Raw genomic sequence first — 23,475 nt, 5'->3', positions numbered from 1 at the left:
GGCACTGGCATATAATTATCCGGCACAGTGTTTTTCCATTATTTGTATAATATTACTTTCTTTCTCTTAAATTTTGGATGATTTCATTTTTTTTGGCGATGATTTGAAAAAATAATTTGAAACATGTAGTGCTTCTCAATATTAATATTTCGTTTTTTTTTTAAATTTAAAGGTAAAAGGAACAATTATGTTTGCTGCGAGAAAAAGTGGAGGAGCCCCCGGGCTGGCCCCTCCGCGATGCTACATGTATGAGCCTGATGGTTAGGTCTAACATTGCAAAAAAGTGGCGGGGGGGTCAGCCCCCCTAGCCACCCCCCCCCCCCCCCCCCCCCCCCCCCCCCCCCCCCGGTTCCGACGCCTAAGTATTAAACTATTATTGAAAATTTGCAGGTTCATCCCGTACCCTAACCTTCAGGAAATGGTTAAGATTTTATAGTTTCCATCAAACGTAAGCTTGACCCCGATCATCAAGCGCCTGAGCGATAAAGAGTGTTGACAGTGGAAAACACAGCAAACCAACTTCAAAGAACTGAGCTATTTAATTATAGATATCATCCAAGAAGTAAAAAGGTTTTTATCTTATATCCTACTCATCACAATAGCGTAAATTTGTGTGTCATGTTAAGTTGATGACAAATGATGTAAATTAAATGCAACGTTTTTCAAGTGGAAAGGGGGGTGGAGGTAGAGAAATAGATAACTTTAGCATACCTCACTAGAAAGTTAGGTAAAAATATACAGGTTTGCAAAAAAACACCCCAAAAACAACACAGAATTCTTATTGAACAGATGTGATATATATGGGTTTTTTGGGGTTGAGTACAGTATTCTAATGTGTAAACGGTGTGACCGTTGGACTGAGCGCAGATTTAACACAGTGCAGTTTGATTTTTGTAGAACAAAATTTATTTGAAATGCACACACTAGGATCGGCCTGGTTACCTACTCAAATGATTAGCCAAAGATTAACTAAACGCCGCGTGCTCAGTCTACATTATGACATCATATTTCAGACGTAAAACATAAATGAGAAGAGAGTTAATGTATTCCAAACCTTTTTTTATTTCTTCTTTCATTGTTTATCAATTTAATTCACATATATGCCGCGGTAATAAAATTTGATACTTTATTCAGTATCTAGAAGATCAGTTCCTTGATGTTAATGTTTTTATTTTCCATCTGATAATTTGATAAGACATACATAGAACTAGTCATGTTTCATGATTGAAGCACTATTGAAACTTATCTGGTATCCTCTTTTATTTCTTTGAACTCAAATTACCTTCAATTGAAACACTGGAACATTTAATCGAGTTGAGGGTAATATACATCGATAAGTACCAGTCAATCAATGATCGAACTAACTTTTAAAAAACAAAATGGCTGCCAATATGGCGGCACCCAGGGCTGGAAGAAATTTTTTTTGGCCTTAGTACCCCTGATTCAACTTTCATTTTTCACTGATTTTCTTATATACGTTTTACCATTAATCCTCACTTCGCGAAGCGAGCTCTGCCCGCCTCTCGCTGCGCTCAGTACAAATTAGTTTTCTCAATAAACATTGACTAAATATGTTTGAACCATTTACCGTACAGGTGTTTGTAACTTTTCTTAATTTGAAATGAGCATTTTCTCTTTTAACAGATGGTTATGGGTTGAATGGCAGAAGAAAGGGTGTTTGGAAGGGCATTATTTTTTATGTAACTGTGTGAGACAGAATGGATGCAGGTATAACGTTCTGTGAGATTGCCTTAGATGACCTGGAGTTCTATGAGAGATGTGGAGGGGGCTCATTTGGCAGTGTGTACCGAGCTAAATGGAAGTCAGAAAACATCATCGTGGCTGTGAAAAAGTTACTTGTATTAGACAAAGAGGTAAAGTACTTCTGCAAAAAAGCACTACTGGTCCAAAAATTTATTCTTAAAATGAATAATCAACTTATAATTCTATTTTAATAGTTTTATGAAAGCCAGGTAATATTTTGAAAGTTTAGCAATGTTTGACACAACACATGCTGATGATAAAAGATGTGAATTGAATATTTTTTTACTATTTTGCGTTATGTATAGGCCCATGTACTAAGCTTGCTTAGTCACAGAAACATCATACAGTTCTATGGAGCAGTTATGGAGGAACCCAACTACTGCCTCGTCACAGGTTAGCAGAGATTTGTGAATAACTATTATGGAGTAGCCATAAACATTGTCGCAAATGCTGGTCAATAAGCATCTTTGCTAGCCAAGCTAGGGTTTTTGATCCGCATCGCTTCTCACGAACGAGAAGCTGTGTGGATTAGAAACCCTTGGCTTGCAGAGAATTAGATGGTCAATAAGTACCATATTCTATTCCATCTGGTAGTGGTTGTGAGAGAAGAGAATACTCATGTCTGGTTAAGTAATGATCACTGGAAGTAAAGCATAGTCAATTTTTTTCTAACTTGGTTACATACTGTAAATTCCTAATTATTAGCGAGGAATTTATATCCGCGTAAAATCGCGAGAAGCACCCCTCGCGGATTTTAAAACCTCGCCATTATTTTCTGAGGGTTTGGAACTATAAGAAATATGGAGAAAGGATCCGCGTTCGCGATTTTATATTCTCACGATTTGATGCAAAACAGCCGGATTGCAGAATTAAGTACTCGCGTAATATAAGGATTTTACAGTAAAACATTGTTTATGTAAATTGCTGATGTATCATAAAAAGAGATGTTTGGAATTTAAACAGGTTACATAATTATAGATCAGACTGATTCATTCCTGAGTAAAGATGTAATAACTGTCAACAGATTCCAAACATACACAAAAGAAAAATTTATCATTGTTGAGAACATGGAACATAAAGCCAGCCATACATAAACATACATATTGATACTGTAAATATGAAAGCTCTGAGACAATTGTGTAAGAGTTTATCGGTGCTTTAATTAAATGAAATCTTTAAAGATCGATCAAAAACATTAAAAGTCACTGCATATATTCTAAAAAAGAGTGTTCACTGAGGCAATGTAGATTTAACTATTTTTATTCCAAAAAGGTTTCACGTTTTTGATTTTGACCTTTCAGAGTTTGCTGAGAAGGGATCACTCTATGATTACCTTCAAAATCCCAATAATCCCATGGACTTTCAGCATATTCTGACCTGGGCAAGGGAGATAGCCCAAGGTGGAGTTTTATTTTGATCATGCGCAAATTGAAGTAGAAATTGCTTGTTTTATATTTGTATATACAAATACAGATCTGAAGTAACATTACAGCTGCAACTAAAAATTCATTGTTTTATTAGCAAAACCAAATTTAATGAGGATTCTATAATGTTAAAATGTAAGTAATATAATTGTGCCAAAATGTCATATGTGGCTCTTCTTAAATATTCATTTTATATTGTCAGAAGACAATTTTTTGTAAACCCCATAGATGAATAATGTATATTGTATTATTGATAAGTCCTGTTCTCTTTGATTTGTAGGCATGAATTACTTGCATAATGAGGCACCAACCAAAATCATCCACAGAGATCTCAAGTCAAAGAATGGTAATCTTAAGGTGGCTCACTACACCTTGAAATAGTTTCTCAAATCTCAAATATGACGATATTCATCTGAATCGACTGATACAAACAGTTTAACAAAACATTTAAATCGCCATCTTGTGATGTAGTGTCCTAAAAAGTATAAGTCTAGGTGTAGTGGAGTACCTTAATTTTGGTTGCTGCATTATCAAGTCCATAGCGAATCAAGTCTTTTAGGCTTTATCAAAATTATTTTCAATATGAATTGGTATACAAAAATAACAGTACATTGACATTACCTTTTATGTATTTTAAACAACATGTTAAAGATGGTTAAGTCCCGGCAAATTCTTGGGAAGGTTAAAGACACATATCTGTTTAGCACCATAGAAACTGGCTCCAGGATTTTGGAAAGATTTAACATTAACCCAATGTACAATGTTATAGGGCACAGAAATCTTATATGTATTGTTTTACACACTTTAAGAACGACTCAAAAGTTTGTTTTTATTGCAGTTGTCATCTCTGTCCAGAATGTTTGTAAGGTAAGATCGTTTCTTTATCACTGATTTGTAATATGTAACATGCTTTGTATCCTTTGCATTTTGCTATAAGCATGTACCGGTACAACAATTTGTCCGTTTTCCTGTAGATATGTGACTTTGGAGCATCCAGATTTATGGGGAGTACGACCAAAATGTCTCTAGCTGGAACTTTCCCATGGATGGCACCTGAGGTAAAAAAAAAAAATACAAAATTGATATCTTTTATATTCTGTACCTTTGATATGAACATATTTTATTGCATTATATATTACAATGGGATTGGGCACAAGTTATAAAAACTTAATTCGCCCTCTCCCTTTGCTTTTGCAATGACTTTGAATTACTTTATACAGGGTTATTTTTGCCCCACGTAATTTTGCAAACAATTTCGCCATGTATTGAATTCGCCCAGACAGTTGTGTTTTAAGAGAGTTTGTTTGAGACATTTGAATTTGCCCAGTCTTAGATTCCCCTGCTGAGGGCAAAAGGAGCAAAAATAAAACGGTGGCGAATATTTCCCAGTATAGAGTATTGTTTGCTTTGTATTGTTTGTGTGTATTATGCTTGACCTGTTGACTGCCCATTGGTGTAAACATGGAATAAATTGAATTAATACACTTTGCTTGTTTTTGTTACAGGTGATACAGAGTCAGCCCGTGTCTGATGCTTGTGACACCTGGTCCTATGGGGTGGTAAGAATAGTAAATTTTACATGTATTGTCATTCTTTTGGGATTTTGCTCTCCTTGTAAAAGGCATACAATAAAAAATGTACTACAGCTGCTTAAAGAAAATGGATTTTGTCTGTAGAGAAACAAATAAGATTAACGTGTTGTTTTTCTTTATTTGTCTGAGAAAATTAGTAAGAATAACTTAACACAGATTTGTGAATGACCCCATGACTTCAGTGAGAGTTAGTTAAGGCTAACTGTAGATATAGTCAAGGTTAAGTCAACCTAATTCAAAGTCGATTCTTTAAAAATACAAGGCCCCCCCACTTCTTTTAAAAACATCTAAAATTTTCTTGTTGCTATATACAGTGAAGATATTAAATTATAGATAATAACATGTAATACTACATGTACTTTAGAAGTGCTTGTAAAGATGAAATATTCCTTGATATCAGTTTTAATCCTCTTGTATGACTACATGTTTATATTTGAATAACAACTTTTGGTTGTTAGGTTTTGTGGGAGCTGCTCACCCATGAAGTGCCATACAGGGGGATAGAGGGCTTCCAAGTGGCCTGGCTGGTGGTAGAGAAAGGGGAGGTAAGTAAATGACCACAGCTCAAGGAGGAAAGGGAGAGTAATCTGTTACAAGATCTCAATTACATTTTCCTTTTGTTGTGTGAGTGAAGTTCAATGGACATGTTTTAGATGAGAAGTTTAAGTAGAATAATGATTAGAAAATAAAATGTATGCTATCAAAATTTATTGTTAATTTACAATGTCTTGTGACACCACCTCCCCTTCCCCCTCCAAAAAAAGAAAAAAAGAAAAAAAGGGAATTGAAATACATATACACATGAAAAAAAAGCTATATTTTATACATTAACTTTTCTGTTAATGTATAAGGAGTCTTTTGGTCCACTTTTTACATGTTTACATGTTTTTATTGTCAAAAATTTTAATGTATTGAAAAATATTGTTTCATTAACCAAAGCTTTATTGAAATGTGGTAAACAATGGATCTCTTGTAGTATAAAGACAGGTTAATTTGCTTCATTATAAACGTAAAACGTTAAATCTGTTAACTTAGGCTAAATAAAATTGAAATTACGGTTCTCAGGCCCGCGCGCATCCGTTTTGAGGGTGCCGCATTGCAAATTTTATTGCATTTTCAATAAAATAAAAAGTTGATAATGCGGAGACCTATCCGGGGAAAAAAAGTTTCCGCTTTCGGTTTGTATATAGTTTTACTTTCGTTTCTAATACGCAGCTTCCGGTGTAGTCTTAATCATTAAGGAAGGAGTCTTTTCTGGTTTTCGACTTGTCAAACGTAAATTTGATTAATTGTTCATTAAATCAAGATGAAAGGAAATTAAAATAGTATATTTTTCTTTCTTTTTTACTATCATACAACTTGGCATAGAAAAATGTAATCAATGTTTGGAATGGAACAAGAACTATATTTTTGGCGTAGGAAAATATTACATGTTGCGCAATTCAGAATTGCTGCAGATTATATATATAATGAGTCTGTTTTAGCATTTTAAAAACAATAACAATAATGTTGGATTTTTTTTTACTAATGTGAACTAATAATATGATACTTGGGTTTCAGAATATGTTTTTAAAATATGATTTGCCTATCAAATAACATTTTTATAAGCTTTTTTAAGCGCCCATTCTATACATTGATTTTTGTGAAAAAATCTCTAAAATCAGTGTTTCTCTCTTATGAAATGGTCAATATATTAGCTTTTCTGTCAATTTATATCTTTATATAAAGTCTTCATAATACATAAAAATTAGAAATATTTTATTATTGGAAGCATAAAAAATAATCAAAATTTCTTCAAAATTTATGAAAATTAGAAGAAATGCAGGCTAAGCAATATCAATTTTAGTATAAATATTTATTCCAATTTTGTAGTATAATCTGATAGACACTCTCATGGTCTATGATTTCATTGAAGATTTGAATCTTCAAATCTTAAACAAATGTCTACAGAACTATAAAGAGCTACACTTATTTTTATCATTCTTTACGTTGAGGAAAAAGATAGTGACCTTGACCTTACCTTTATCCGATAACAAAAAGGTCAAATTTAATTAAACTGATAGAATCATTAAGTAATATGATCCGTTTGACTGTGTCAAAATTTCATGCATTTCTTATTATAAGAAGTATGTTTGATAATGAAAAGACTCCTTCCTTAAGTCGCTTATTTTCGTGAGTAAAAACTTTATGATCCGAACCTCCCGATGATATAGACGATACTAGTAAAAATGGGGTCGATGGAAATTTTGGACTTAAAACGAATCAAAATGTCTGCTGTTTCGATTTGTATCCGCCATGGAACCCTTTTAATTCTACCGTGGACTATAATTGAGAGTTTTTCCGATGGATGTTTTTTGTTAGACCTGTACGAGGGAGTGAAATCGATGAAATTCGATTGTGAAAGTCGGACCTCCCCAGAAATATTACTTGGTGCCTCGGTTTCTTTGTCAGTTTGCAAGCACAAGAACAGTTTGGACGCCGCGATTTTAACCATTATAAACTTGCGGGGTTTATTGATAACTGCTGTGTATTCAGGACTTACTTCTTAAGTTCTTAACTGTGAAGAAATGTGGTCCTAGTAACTGTCGGGCACTTAAGATTGCATAATGATATCTCTAGCCAGTTACACAACTTTCCTGATCCAGTGCAAGGTATTTTAGAGTAAACATCATTTATGTCATTTTACATTTTGTAAAGTGGATTGGTATTTTTCTTTATTTTTAAATGCCTGTCATTTATTAAAGGAGAAGAAGGACACTACAAAGAATTCAGTAATTTTTTTTGAAACAATACTACAGAGGAACACTGTCCTTCTTTATCATATAAACGAGCACAATCAATTGCAAACAGACATGGAATTCCATTTAGTCTATCTGCTCAGACTGCCAAAACAGTGAAACAAATGGAACCTGCATAGATTGCCAGAAACCCAGAGTCTTATAAGTTATATAGTGCTACTAAACTTGGTGCCCAAGAAAGTGCCTTGCTTACCAAAATCATTGGACTTTATTAGTTTTCATGTGGATCTAAATTTAGGAATTAAAACCTGATAATCCTGAGAAAGCACCCTCAATATGCACTCTCTTGTAGAACGTTTATATGAGATCAAATTTGACCTGTGCATCTCCAATTGAGATCCCCTACTACATATACAGCTCTGGTGTATTCCCCCCAATATGCTATCACTGTTGGACACAAGACACAGATACAGAAGAAGGACAGTACCCAATGTGTCATGAATGTGTTGTTTCACAACGACAGCCCCTGTTAAAACGGAAAAATGTTCAAAGCTCCAAGGCAAAGAAGCAGAAAAAAATGAAAACAAACAGTTCATTTATAAAAGAATAGATGTTTTTTTGTTTGACTTAAATATTAAATATCATTGTTGTACTTTGAAAGTTGGACTGTATATTTAATAGATATCCTTATTAAATAATAGAACAGCAGATTGAATAAAGAAAATCTTGTTTTTTAAATTTAAGGTAGTTAATTTCTTTCCCAAATAAAAAAAAGCCTCCCTCATCTGTTTTTTTACCAATAAAAAAGAAAAAAAAAAGCCTCCCTCCCTCATCTAATTTTTGAAAATTTGGCCTGAGAACCAGAGAATTAATTTTATGTGGCCTTATCAATATGTTTAAAACCTATGGAGAATGAACATCACTTCACCATTTAAGTGTTAATTTATTTCAGGCATGTTTGCTATTAGCGTGTTTAGGTGTAAATACATGTAATGCCTAAAATTTCATTGTAAAACTTAAAGGTAATTTGATAAGCATCCTCCTAATAAAACAGTACGAATATCTATGTATTCACCATATTGTTGCACTTTCAGAGGTTAACCATACCCAGCACTTGTCCGCCATGTTTTGCCAAGTTGATGCAGCAGTGCTGGCACACCGACCCCAAACTACGACCTAACTTCAAGGATATCTTGCTGACCTTACACACAATGCTTAGTGATGGTGGGTGGATTCAAACAATCTACTGTGGAATTTTTAGGCAAAAACGATTAATCTGTAGTTTCTCAAGTACCGGTTTCATACAAGTATTTGTGTTAAAAAAATTTTGTTCTTCTTAGATTTGCTGCCTGATCAAACAAACTCATTCTTGGAGCACAGGGAAGTTTGGAGGTAAGAGTGAAAGATGTCTGAAGCAAAAATGATTTTTTTGGGGGGTGGGGGCTATATGCAGCAGTAGCTTAAGCACTAAACCTGAGGTACTGTAAGAAAAAAACCCACAAAAATTCTGTGTTTTACTTACAATAAAACCTTTAATCTTTGATTTCATTTTATATGTTTTTTAAAAAGAGTTTTCATGGAGAGTTATTTTCAAGGCTTACCGCATTGCAAATATAGCAATTGGATCATATTTATTTCCCTTAAAACTATTCACATTTTTTTTTTGTATTTGTGTACAGAAAAGAAATTCAGGCTACGCTAGAAAGACTGAAGAGAGCTGAGAGTAATTTAACGGCCAAAGAACGAGAATTAATGGAGCGAGAGATAAAACTGATAGAAAGGGAGAAGACTCTTGAGCAGCAGTTTAAAACAGTGGTAAGATATCCTGAAACATAAAATGATTCCACAGTACAATGTTTTTTTCTTAAAGATGTCTTTCAATATCTATGCTTTTTCTGTTTCAGCATTTGGACTCTTATGATGTGAATACGTGGAGTGAGATTGATGTGGTAGGATTTTTCAGTTTCTTTAGCTTTTCATTGCTTGTTTAATTATTGATATTAAGATGAAAACCTCTAGTTCTGTGATTTAAAATGTGGTACCCTGAGTTTGTGTTTTTTAATTATACATACTTCTTTTTTATTTGTTACAGTATCAGTGGATAAAGCAGATGGAAAATGGCAAGAATTTAAAATTTTGGTTTTCTTCTGTAAATTTTATTGTATTTTCTTTCAGTGTAAAAGTTTCAAAATTATCTTTTGAGCATAAACTTACCGTCTCAAAAAAATATTTGTTGTTATCATTTTTATCAATAGCCAATCACAAATCAAAGTTATTGCAAATACATATGTAACAGTTAGTTTACATTATATGTATCAAGCTGTATTAAGGGTAAAGATTTCTGGACATTGTTGATATCATCTTAGGGTTTTAAATAAACATCACTCTTGCTTTGTGCAGGCCATTCCAGTGACTTGGCCCAGTATGCAGACATTTTCCTCCAACACAACATCACGGGCAAGCGGTTACTGATGCTGACTCTGGACCGCATTCACGCCATGGGCATCACCTCCACTGGCCACAGCATGGAGCTCATAGCAAGTTATAACTTAAGAAACTAACTCTTTACACAATTTATTTTTTCGAGGATAATAATAACATAGGTAGAAACATGATTCTTGATATTGTTAATAAGATTATGATCTTTGGTAGTAAAACAGTTTCTCAATTTTTATGAATTCTTAAAATTTATGGGTAAAAGTTACTGGTACTATACCCACAAAATACATAAATTCTGTGTTCTTTAACATTAACATTGTTAAATTATTTTTTTTTTGTCTGATATTTGCAGACAGAAATTGAACTATTGAAAGCTCACAATCACAGGCTGCTGAATTTTCCACCTCTGTCCAAGGTAAGCAAATCTGGTTAGAGTTATATTTCTTGGTTAACAACTTAGGAGGACTAAGTAAAAGTCTCCTTTAACTGAATACTAAGAAGATGTATGTCAAACAGAAATTTTTGAATTTATCAACATTAAAATTATATTGAATATTTCTCAAAATTGTATCAGATTGGTTTTTAAATGGACTATATGCGGCATTATGCATTTCTCACCCCCAAAATTGAAGCTCTATATAGAGAGCTTTAAAATGTAGGTTGAAAATAGTTGAAATCATATTGAATAAAGCATGTAAAAGGTTTTCTCCCAGTGATGTCATTATGTACAAATGACTTCATGAATATTGTCTTATTTGGACAAATTAATGTTTTGAAGCTCAGTACAGGCGTTTTCTGACGGTTTTTCGACTGTGAAACATCAAGCGCATGCTTGCTCAAATACCATTTGAAACTTTGATGTGTAAACATGTAATTACATTGTACATATGAACTAAATCATATGTGAAAATCATATTTGAGCAAACCTGTGCTATTTAATTTTATAGGCAAAATATGATATAAAATTGACAATGTTTTAATTTCTTTGCAAAATCACTATAATTAGCCCATTTTAGGGACTTCACAGATAAACAGCTATTGGACAAATTATGACTAATATAAAGAATAATATGACAGACAACCTCTGTATAATGTTAAATGAAGATTTGGATTTGATACGATACTATTTAAAAATTGGTTAAAATCAGGGGCAGATATTTGGCCATACCGCACATAGTCCTTTCTTTTTACTGATTATCTTTTTGTATTAATTCTGCTGTTTAATGAAACTAATTCAAATTTTAATGCTGAAACGTAGAAACTTTGAAAAAAAAACCTTTTATATTTAATAAATATAAATGGTTATTAGTGTAGATTCCTTAATTTACCATATACAGAAACACCAGATAATTCCAATATTAAAAGCTATCACTTATACTGAGCTTGTTTAATAACAAAATTCTTGGAGATAGAAAAGTAAAAATAAGGGTGACTTTTTACTTTGAACTGGAAAGAAAGTACCTTGCAAAATGGAGATGCCCCATTTACTCCTGAAATTTTATTCTGTTTAGTTAATGTTGATTTGTCTCCCCTTGTAGACTTTAGAAACGCCCAAAGACAAATCCCCCGTGCATCGACAGATCACTGTCACTCTCATCTTTGGACATCACTTGAGGCAGGGCAAGGGTCCAGAGGTAAGGAAAATTAGTTATTTATAATTGTTAGTTGTTTTGGGCCAAATGTTTTAAAGTGAGATGGTGAATCAAATTAGATACAGAAGGTTTCAGGCATCAATAGGCATTATCTGTCAGTTTACAAGTTGTGAAAACTTATGTACGGAAATTAAACATGTTTACAAACAAACTGAGTTATTTTGGATATTGATTTTAGTGTCACGTGATTGCAATTGCTGTCTAGAAAAAAAACATTAGTTTAGTTTAATAAATATTTTATTCAAAAATATACATATAAGTATATAAATGAATCAGGATTGAACAGCAGGCAACACTAGCCTATATTGGTTCTCTCCATCTGAGATCAAGGTATAAATATTTATAATACTAATAGTATATACTTTTCAAAGATTTACATGAACATTTACTAACTTATAAAGAATATAGTAATAAAGGATTTAGATAAATAACAATATAATGATAGACAAAAGAACAAAAGAGAAAATAGAGATATATATATACACATATATAGTACTAGTTATAGTATAATAGGCTCAGTAATTAGTATATGTAAAAAAACATTGCTTAATTCTATATTTTTTTAATTTGATTTATTTACTTTTGAACACTGTAATTTTTCAAAAGTTCATCTTTTCATATGATATATAAAAAATTGATATGTGAAAATTCAATATCTGGTAAATCATTGGTTTGTGCAACACCGTGTCTTTTTAAGATATCATCCAGAAGGATTTAGATGTATACGGTAATTATTTTTATTTTGGTTGCAATATTTGAAAAAGGGGTATAACTCAGATTTGATATTTTTACTTTACCATCAGGCATGAAAGGTTGAGATAATGGTAATTCAAATAATCAATTCAGCATAACTTTGCACAATGTGGCAGTGCCTGAAAAAAATTATCATTAGCGTTTTTTCCATATGGCTACGCATGTTTTCAAATATTTAAGAATATAACTTTTGCCTAGTAAGTTTGTTTCTTTTTGGTATGGCAACGCAGGTTATTTCGGCAAAACATCATGCAGCTTATACCATATTTTATCAATCAAGATTGAGATCATCAAAGATATTCATAGCTTGTGCATGTAGAAGTGAAAATTTTTGGAAAACATTAGAATCTCAACAGTCAAAGCTTATCGGTAATACATGAACCTTTGTGTTATCTCTTAAATTCGTCAAATCTTACTTTGGTAAAGAAAACTTCACTGTACAATATTGAAAATGGTTCTCTGTTCAAATCTCTTTGTGGTCTTCACATCCACAGATCAAACAGACAAACATTACAATTCGCTAGGCATTTAGTATTGATACATGTAAGTTGTCTTCTGTATCATTGAGAAATTTCATCAATGGGAGTTTTTTTAATAGCTTTGAAGAATTTCTTTGAATCTAATTTTCTCTACAGAGCATGTTTAACATGTCTACACTCTTATTTCATCGTTAATAAGCCCTAGCTGGCACCGAGTGATTGGTATTTTAAGCTGATACAAGTTGAACTACATGGGTAAACATACTCTATATGTCTCCACTGTGCTCTCTCGCTCGCTCTCTCTCTCTCTCTCTCTCTCTCTCTCTCTCTCTCTCTCTCTCTGTTACATGGAAGCTTGAATCCGCTGCATAAACAACTAGTATAACACTGGATGGCAGGTTTTGTTGATCCCAGTTGAGTACCGTATTTATTCATAAAGCCTAAACTCTAAAACTCTGTTGATACTCGTATAAATTCTGTAGCTATTTAATCTGTTCCTATATTAAAATGATACAGGTACACGTGCCTTACAAATTTTACCAACAAAATTTGTGAATGCATGTAACGCTGAAAGCAATAATGAAAAAACTTGACGTTTTTGCTTGTAAATCTAATGGACAACAGTTACATTTGTATGTACAACTGAATTCTATTGCATCCCTCACTTTTTAAAATGGTTCTATATACATGTACATTTTACACACATTGCTGACTTCGTTACTGCCTCTGTCGCTGGGTTGGATCTTGCATGTAAGGGAAGCTCGGTAGCGATTATTCTAAGAGGGAACAAAAACTATTTTTATTACCTTCTATGTCTACAGGCATCTAAGGATGTCAGTGCCACTTTGAATCAGCCGTTACAGAAGTGGAAAATGTCTTCCTCATTCTCATGTAAAGAACTACCCCCCCCCCCCCCCTTCCAAAATATCTGGTCCGAACAGATAAGCCTTTGAGAGAGACTGGCAGAATTCCTTGATGATATGCATCAGTGGTTCAGAAAAAGAACTATGTCTTTTGTTTTGGGGGGTAGTGTGGGGAAGATAGAGTAATAAGAACTGACTTAACGCTAGAAAATAAAGGCTCCGTGGATCCCTATCTCCGCCATTACATCGTGTCGACCATGACCTGACAGTGTGTTTGTCAGGGTTCCCCGGCCGTTACTGTCAGGGGAGATAAATATGTACAGAGCCCAAGCATGCTAATTATTGGTCGTTCATTTATACCACACGGCGCTATACTTGTATCTTGTGTTCTATATCTAGAGGAAAGTTCCGGAAATGTTCGCGGCATGAGAAATCTCGAGCTTTTGAGATTTGTCCAGCAGAGCGAAAGTGTAACCGAATTATGAGAGAGAGAGAGAGAGAGAGAGAGAGAGAGAGAGAGAGAGAGAGAGAGAGAGAGAGAGAGAGAGAGAGAGAGAGAGAGAGACATACAGACAGACAGACAGAGTATAAATGCCTCTTTGAATGGGAGGTAAACTCAAAAGTTGAGGCTAAACAAAATGTACATGTATGGGTGTTGTTCAGACGGTCTGAAATCCTAGAGAATTTGGAATTGCTCTAAAATGTATCGAACACAGCAATTAATTAATCAATCAAAAGTTACTTAACTTATTTAAAGTGTTAACGTTAACCCATTCGTTTTGGTTTGGGTAAAAGATGATTCGATGAAAATTAATCAACGGGCGTTGTTTCGATGAAAATTAATCAGTTATGTGTATTTGTCGGGACAAGACAGGGCGTCGGGTTTTTTTTTAAAATTATTTCGTTACCTTGGCAGTTTTGCTGATTGGGAGGGGGTTGGTCATACATGTACTTGAAGATGGTGGGAACTTGACTTGAAGGCTCGTCCCATTGTTTGCTTTCCCCCTAACGTTACATATTTGAGACTTGTATTTTGTTGATTTTCTTCTTTACGTTTTTACCGGCCGTTGAGACATCATGGGGCTATAACCTTGTTTCCGATCCACCATTACACGCGACTTCTTAAAGAGAAACCTTTCCGCGGCATTCTTTTTGTCATTTAAGACAAGTACCCGGTCACTTTTCAGTGTTTACACATGCCAATCTGATGTTAACCTACACTATCTATTATAAAACCATTCATCACCGTTTGGCAGTGAACAAGGGTCTCCATTTTTTTTCAACTCTTCAACTCAAGAGCTCGGGAGAGGGGTTTTTTCTGCTCTAAGTGCACATGGCACATCTGTGGAAAAATAGATTGATTTAGACGGCGATTTATGAAAGACGGATGTTTTAATTTGCTGTTTATTTCAGAATTAAGACGTCCCCTTGAAAGGTTCATTCCACGGTTTCTTGAAACTCTCGGCATGTTTTTATATAAACTGAAGAGTATTGAATTAAAGTCCTTATTTTAGGAGCCACATAGTTACAGAATGTCCGCTAGACATTGAGAGAGAGAGAGAGAGAGAGAGAGAGAGAGAGAGAGAGAGGAGAGAGAGATTTGTCTGCACGCTCTGTATTACAAACTTGACTCCCTACCGACTGCATATTTTATTATAAATGATAAACGTTTAGAAATAATTGGCAAAGTTGAATACAAGTAATGTTTTTATAAGTTTTGAATTATACTACTAGTATTAGGTAATGTACAATGCACTGGAAATAAAAAAGAAAGAATGTAGCATGGCAATACTTATAATTACTTTATTTACAATTTAGAGTGCATTTTTGTGTAACTACATGGATTTTTTGTAGATTTGATTTTCAAAAAATATATGTGAGAGAGAGAGAGAGAGAGAGAGAGAGAGAGAGAGGGAGAGAGAGAGAGAGAATATTAAAGTACACGTAATTGAATATCTTTTTGTAAATTCCAAACAAAGAAATCTCCGAACATTTCCTTTTAGTTTCACGTTTTAAAACCTTGTTAATCATCCCCGTCTCTTGTTTAAAAATTCCAAACATGTACCGACGCTAGCCCTGCAGATAAATAAATGTGAGATTAAGACTCCGTACTTTTACCAAACAATGTTTAAAATTCAAATTTGGTTCCTTTTTTATCAATTTTGCATTCAAATTTTTTCCTGTAATTTTTCGAATCGACTTCCTGGCAGCAACCTTATTGATGCCAAAAACAAACGGAGACCTCCGGGGCCGATGAAAGCGGGTTTTTGATTGGTTCATGACTAACTGTCTCCAAAATAACACAGGCAATTTGGATTTCTTTTGTCTTGATGATAAATTGATTCACTTTTTATTTTTTTCGAAAAATGTATTCTTTTCTTTTGAAGAATGAAATTTGTTCATTAAAATGGTCATAAAATTTTGAAGGTTTTTTGTGTGTGGTTTTCCTTTTCTTTTCAAATTTTAAATTTAAATCTTCAATTTGCAAACAATTATAAAATGCACATAAATTATCAACAACGAAAAATGAAAAAAAACAACAAATAATTAAGATCCACATCTTAACAAAATACGCAATCAAGAACGTTCAAAATATATTTTCACGCAATATTTATTCGCCACCCCAAAAACAAAATCTACATGTAGCTAAAAAAAAAAAAAGTCATATTCTCGGGTCATAATGAACGTGCGCCAAAATCTAATTTTAACCTTTTCCAAAAAAAAAAAAGAAAAAAAACTTTAAATTTTTTGAGATATGTTTTCTGTCATTTCGCCCGTATGTCACCGTCACGGCGGGGTCCCGTGTTCGCGGTAATTTATCACGGTTTATATTGCCTGTACCTGCCGAGATTTCGCATCAAATCCCCACAATTCCGATACAGTGTACCTCATGTTTTTTCTCCCTCTTTTTTTTTTCTCTCTCTCTCCCTCTTTTTCCTGCAGTCGCGCTGTAGTGAATTTTGAAGAGCACAGAATTAAGCTCTTAATGTTCAGCTCTTTTAGAAATGCTCCCGAATTTTTATTTTAGCCGTTGTTTGGGTATTTAGTGGTTTTTTATGGGTGCTGAATGCATTTACTCACTAGGGGACAGTGGGTTATCGGCACGAATCCGTAGACTTTTCATTCTTGTTGTTTTTTTTTTCAAACTTTGCTGAATTAAAGAACATTATCATTTACTAACGATTCGCAATTCTAGCCAGAATTGCTGCAATGTGGTTAAAGTCTAAAGAACCCTTGCGATGGACAGAAATATTCACAAAAATATGTTAAACAATGTTAAACAATTTTGAAACAGAAGCCTATACGTGAGGATTAAGCTCGCCGGTGTTCTTAATTTTCCAGCTAAATTTGCGTGCCTTTGTGTAGGGCCTTGATGGTCAGTAAATCTACAGTGTCTTAACGAAAACTTGTACTGTATCTCTAACTTAAGGTGTTAAGAGACAACTTAGATTCATTGGCTGCCGATGAAAGTACATGTACTTAATAATCAGAATACAATTCAAATTGTACAATATTTGAACAAAGGATGCACTTCCAAAAACAATTCTTCTTATTAAAAAAACTTTAAGTGATATAATTGATATTTATGTACACGAATGGACGAATAAAAGTAAAATGAAAAATAGTTTATGTTAGCGAAATGTTTTCGTTGAACATCCGTATTGTTTTGTGTTATATGATTAATATATATGTCAGTAGACGAATAAAATCAACTGTGCCTTATCAGTATTCGTTAAAAATCATTTTTTGTTGGATTTCTTCTTTGTGTCAATCCATGAAATCAAATGTTCATTGAAGTACAATAAAGTACACTTTAAACTAGCTGCAGGTCTGTAGCTCCCGGTCTGAAAAAAAAATCGGATGGACGACCCGGGAGCAACAGTGCCCCCCATAGTCAAAACCTGCAATTTACAGTGCATAAAAAATTGCGCTAATTTTGGACTGATTAACCTTATTTTCGAACACATTCTATACAAATATTCGATTTCTCGGACATTTTAGTAAAAAGGTCGTCCATCCGAATTATTTTTAAGACCGGGAGCTACAGATCTGCAGTAAACTGCCGATTTCACGATACTCATGAAATTGATACCCATAAATAGTAATGAAACCACAGTATACCTCTCGTCAGTGCATTGGCCTATTTTATATCCAATGCTATCGTATAGTTATTGCTAACATCTAAGATGTAGATGATTAGATGGTAGGTGTAATGATGGACCTCTTCATTGTAGTGTGTGACCTCTTCATTGTAGTGTTTGACCTCTTCATTGTAGTGTTTGACCTCTTCATTGTAGTGTTGAAATTCTTCATTGTAGTGTTGGACCCCTTCATTGTGTGTTTTACCTCTTCTTTGTAGGATCACAAATGGAAGATGTACATGGAGCTGGACACCGACGACGATGAGGAGGATGTTCAACCTTTGACCTTCATCAAGGACGTGGAGTTTGAGAGCGCGCTCTTCGGAACCTTCCTTATCACTCATGTAAAATATTGTTTTGATTTAAGGCTGTTTGTTTGGAGAGAGAGAGAGAGAGAGAGAGAGAGAGAGAGAGAGAGAGAGAGAGAGAGAGAGAATCTTTTACATACCTAATGTAAATATTTTTTATAAAAGAGAGAGAGAGAGAGAAAGAGAATCTTTTACATACCTAATGTAAATATTTTTTATAAAAGAGAGAGAGAGAGAGAGAGAGAGAGAGAGAGAGAGAATCTTTTACATACCTAATGTAAATATTTTTTATAAAAGAGAGAGAGAGAGAGAGAAAGAGAATCTTTTACATACCTAATGTAAATATTTTTTATAAGAGAGAGAGAGAGAGAGAGAGAGAGAGAGAGAGAGAGAGAGAGAGAGAGAGAATGTTGGTTCTGAATGGCACATTTTCTTCATCATTTTATCACACGAAGTACAATAAAAGATACGATTGTTTTAACTTTTAACACGTTGGTTACATAACTACAAGCCTCACAGAAAGCAGAGATTGCAAGCTCTGATCTTAACATTGTATACCGCCGTCTCTCTGATTTTTGTTAGCTTTTTTTTTCGGAAGATGATGGATTTTATTTTACATTTATGGGATTGCTTTTTACTCTTCTTTGCAGCCCCCATTTATTATGGAGAAGTGGTGCACCGGCATTGTAGCAGATATGAAAATTGATTGTACCGTACGCTTTGAAGTAAGCTGTCAGAGAGAGAGAAAGAGAGAGAAAAAAGCTGCGTTAGAATTATACTCAGATGAATACCATTCATCAAAGGACTTTTCTTGTCATTTCCCTTTTTTATTCTTCAAAACTATGACATTTTTTACCTTGAAAGTTTTTAATCGTTTTTCAACGATGGCTTTTTTTAGCTTAGAATTTTTTTAACGGTTTTTGGATTGTGAATTTTTTTCTTCATTTTTTCAAAGTCGTCAGTGAGGAAGCCGAAAAGCATCAAGTACACACACAACCTTGACCCCAATGTCACGACCTCGGGGCAGAAGGTCGTGACACTGGTCCTTCAACAGATCAGTCAAGGACAGGCGGACACATCTCCCGCGGTCATCCACGGTCCTCTAACCCTGACCACTCCTCCTCGTCCCCCTCAACAAACCTTTGCCTCACGGCTACAGGGCGACTGGCTGAAGAGGGAGTTTCAAAATACCCCGGTGCCAAACGTACCGGCAGCGAAAGGTGAGATGATTAGCATGAATTTCTTAAAGAAGAAAATAAATAGATGCGTTGCATTTATTTCATTATTTGAAAATGTCCCCCTTTTTATGAGTATTTTAAGTAAGTGATTAAAGGATGATCCAAATTTAAAAGGACGAAATCCTTAGAGCAAAATCAATCTAATCTGAATACATGTAAGTGTCGAATTTTTTTGTCTTTTGCGTTGATTTAACGTTACTGCTTGGTCTATTCTTTATACATGCCATATTTTTTTTCAGCTCCGGATATTTGGTCCGGTGTGGTGTCTGGCAGGAAGCCCTCCCTCCCGTCCTCCCCCGTCTCATTCAGCGTGAAGCCGATCCCCGGGACCCAGCAGGTCCTCTACTCCTCCGCAACCAAACCTTTCTCTCACTCAATGACCTCCCCCGCTAATCTGGTCAGCGGTGGCGGCGGCGGCGGATCTCTCCACCCGTCTCCGGTCCGTATGTCATCCACAGGATCATCACAAACTAGCCCCGGGCAGCTCTCCTCGGGGTACAACTCGACGTCCGAATCCCCGCACCCTAACCGGTCCCCGTGGCGATTCAGCCCCCGGGGTTACAGAGGAGGAAGTGGGGTGGCGGAGTCACAGTCCAACTTGTCCGATCTGACGGAAGCCAGGGTGACTTTTAACCTCGAGGGCTCGGAGTCTTCTAACAGTACGGAAGCCAATAGCGCCGAGAGCGGATTCAGCGAACATAAAGTGGAGAAAACGTACGCGTCCGTGTGTAGCAGCTGTCAGGGCGAAATGAAACCAAAGCATCAGTCGCCGCTAAACACCGCGACGAGATCACGTCACCATAGCGACGGGGGAATTCCGTCTCGGGCCGCCGCTCACAGGCACGGGCGTGATATAGAAAGCGAGGGGGGTAGGTATCACAGGGGGAGGGGGCATTATAGAGGTCAAGGTGACACGAGACACGAAGGTCATTACGACCGGGGGAAATATTCTAGGCGGTACTCAGATCGAGGCGGGATTCACCACGATTTAAAAAGAGAGGAGAGATACTACAGGGAGAGAAGCAATTCCGCCGGGCGTGATGGACAGTTTATGGGTCAGAATAAGCGCGGGAATTACGAACGGCGACCATTTTCAACGGGAAGCAGGGGTACAGGAAGGGGTCGACCGTACAGGGGTGGGGCTCACGACACCAGGAGACAGGGTGGGGAGGATTTTCAGAGAAGTTTCAGTGACCCCAGAGCAAGGACAGAAAGTCTGGGTGTTCCCGAACACGATCGCAATGTTAACAGTGACGGTGGTGGGCGGGGCTATAGGAGGGGTGGGTGGGGTAGAGAGGCCACAGACGGGGATGGTGCGCGGGGGAGGGTCAGTAGAGGGGGAGGGGGGTTCACACGGCGTGGATCGGTACCCAGGGGAAAATTCGATAGATGATAAATATTTTTTTGATAGATGATACATGCATTTATTGAACAACTTCTTGAAAGATGAAATAAGAATTTTTTTTCCTCCTCTAATTTGTCGAGAGAGGAAAATAAATGTTTATATCGGAGATAAGATTGATGTGGTACATGTATACACAACCACGGACGCCCGAGTGATAACGGATAACAGTATCATCATGTAGACACTAAATCAATGTCAGGGGATGTGAAGAAAATCACAGAGACTGTTCGCCCTCCCTATCTAGTCGCTTATATCTTCTACACTCTCGTCAATGTTTAATTTTTTTCCTGTGAAGTCATTGGATGCTACAAACTTATATAAAATAATGTACATGTATTAATTAAAACGTTCATAAGTTTTATTTACCTTGAATAGACAATGTATTAATAGATTAAAGTTTAAGTGTTCAATACTTTGACCAAGGATTTCTATAGTTAACGTCAAGAAAATGACTGTTTAACGTCAAAAAAATGTATGGCTTTTTTGTATATTTTTTCTAGACCAATTCCTTTGAATAGGGAATTGATTACATATTATTGTGCATTTATTGACGACTATTTATTGATTTATTCTTGAACAACGACATTTTTAATGAATGTTCACTTTGCACAAAACAAATATTTTATAGTTTATAGATACTCTCAAATATCTTTAATCACTGAATCGGGGTATTAGATGAGGTAAAATTTATTTAATTGATAATCACGATCACAATCGCTTTGTTCAATTGCCATGACAATTGATTCATATATATTAAATATATTAAATTATGAATTACATACATGTACAATGTATATTATAGTACACAATTTATAACGATTGTAATAGATGAATTTTTATATAAAAACAATTTATTACATGATATTTCTGAAATGAGATGTGTTCAAATATCGGCTTTCTCACTCTTGACATCATCATTATCGTTGTGACAGAATACTAATATAATATACAGGGTAATTTTCGCCCGGTGTAATTTTCGCCCTACTACATTTGCAAACAGCAAACAGTTTCGCTCCGTCTTGAATTTCGCCAAGACATAGATGTGTTTTAAGAGAGATAGTTGGAGACACCGTTGTTCGCTCAGTCTTAAATTCGCCGGTTAACAATTAACGAGGGCGAAAGGGGCGAAAATAAACCGGGGGCGAATATTTCCCTGTATACAGTATTGATATCATGAAATATACCAGCGGAACAGATTGTTAATTCAGTGTTCACTAAATGCTTACTTGTGTCTCTTTTTTTTAAAGTTTTTTGACCTTTTTAAAAACTTTAAGGGGAACAATTGATGCAATCAGTGTATTGATTTGGATGCAATACAGTACTGTAAAATCATTAAGTTCGTGGGGGCCAAAAATTTTTCGTGGATTGTCTATTTTGTTAAGGTTCGTTGCGGTGATTTTTGGTGGATTCGGAGTTATTTATTGTGAAAAAACAATGCATGCGTTTAATATTTCTTTTGGGATGTCGAATTGCAAAATTCTTGAATGTTAAGCCATCAATAATGTTATTGAATGATTCCATAGTTAGCTTGTAACAGTATAAGTGAGTGCTCATGCGCGGGTCTAAAGAGGGGAGGCAGGGGGATCCCCCCTCCTGCAAAATTCAGATTATTTTTATGCCTCGGACCCCCCTCCCCCCGGCAAACACAAAGAACCTTCGAACCCTAACCCCCCCACCACCCCAAGGAAACATTTTCTGGATCCGCGCATGGTGCTTGTTATATGGAATGTAGTGAGAGAGTGCAATACAACATGTATGTATGCAAACATTTTACCGAGATGTTCCGTTAGACATAGCTGTGAATTTTCAATTTCAAAACACCATTGTTCTGTCTGAATCATATCAACAACAACAAAAATCTTCAAAATTAGTATTTCTTTTGCATTGCACATGTATTGTCGTATAAAGAATATTAAGATCTTCAAGATCGCTCTTTGTAAAGTTATCAGGGATCGTTTACTTAAAATAAAATACATTGACTGTGATATTAAAAAGAATGTAGTTTTTGTTGTTTTTTACCCCGCCTGAGCTGAAGGCTTAAAATTCGGTTGCACGAACGGCAGTAAATATAACTAAGTAAACGTCAAATTAACAGCCAGTTATTGCAACTGGAAATTAACGTCAAGTTAGCTGCTAGTTATTGTAACTCTAAGTTAACGACAAGTTAACAGCTAGTTAGTGTAACTCTAAGCTAACGTCCAGTTAACAGCTAGTTATTGTAATTCAAAGGAAACGTCAAGTTAACAGCTATAGTTATTAGGTCACCTGAGTCACTCAGGTGACCTATTGCAATTGGTCTTCGTCCGTCGTCGTGCGTCGTGCGTTAACAATTTTACATTTTTAACTTCTTCTTGAAAACTACCTGGCCAATCGTTACCATTTTTGGTGTGAAGCATCTCTATGGTAAGAAGAATCTAAATTGTGAAATATATGGCTCTACCACCCCTGGGGTGCCACGGGCGGGGCCAAATATGCAAAAAAAAAGCCAAATTTTCAAAAATCTCCTTCTCTACTCCCACGCATGTGAGGAAAAAACTGGTTACATGGTTATAATGTCCATGAAGCCCTCTACCAAAATTGTGAAATTCATGACCCCTGGGTTAGGGGTTCAGGATCTGGGGTGGGGCCAATGTGGCCAAATAGTGAAAATGTATTAAATCTTAAAAAATCTTCTTCTC

The 23,475-nt window shown here is 35.4% G+C and overlaps 1 protein-coding gene across 1 annotated transcript; it reads left to right on the top strand.

Moving 5' to 3' along the window:
• Positions 1 to 1,611: 1,611 nt before the first annotated feature.
• LOC128163576 (mitogen-activated protein kinase kinase kinase 20-like) lies at positions 1,612 to 22,788 on the top strand. The gene is made up of 20 exons (XM_052827201.1): positions 1,612 to 1,874; positions 2,070 to 2,157; positions 3,066 to 3,164; positions 3,469 to 3,534; positions 4,027 to 4,055; positions 4,163 to 4,246; positions 4,694 to 4,747; positions 5,239 to 5,325; positions 8,613 to 8,742; positions 8,859 to 8,910; positions 9,198 to 9,333; positions 9,423 to 9,467; positions 9,611 to 9,638; positions 9,919 to 10,055; positions 10,310 to 10,372; positions 11,496 to 11,591; positions 18,065 to 18,190; positions 18,805 to 18,879; positions 19,110 to 19,374; positions 19,632 to 22,788. Exons 1-20 carry the CDS (start codon positions 1,719 to 1,721, stop codon positions 20,783 to 20,785), a joined length of 2,970 nt encoding a protein of 989 aa, XP_052683161.1. The 5' UTR covers positions 1,612 to 1,718; the 3' UTR covers positions 20,786 to 22,788.
• The last annotated feature ends 687 nt before the right edge of the window (positions 22,789 to 23,475 follow it).

This window comes from Crassostrea angulata, chromosome 9 (assembly GCF_025612915.1).
Source record: "Crassostrea angulata isolate pt1a10 chromosome 9, ASM2561291v2, whole genome shotgun sequence".
Classification (NCBI taxonomy): Eukaryota; Metazoa; Mollusca; class Bivalvia; order Ostreida; family Ostreidae; genus Magallana; species Magallana angulata.
This window is presented reverse-complemented; position numbering and strand designations above follow the sequence as displayed.

Excerpts from the sequence above, each read along its gene's own strand:
- LOC128163576 (XM_052827201.1), top strand. The coding sequence starts at position 1,719 with ATGGATGCAGGTATAACGTTCTGTGAGATTGCCTTAGATGACCTGGAG. Across the intron at positions 4,056-4,162 it reads CTGTCCAGAATGTTTGTAAG|ATATGTGACTTTGGAGCATC; the intron begins GTAAGATCGTTT and ends GTTTTCCTGTAG. Across the intron at positions 4,247-4,693 it reads TCCCATGGATGGCACCTGAG|GTGATACAGAGTCAGCCCGT; the intron begins GTAAAAAAAAAA and ends TTTTTGTTACAG.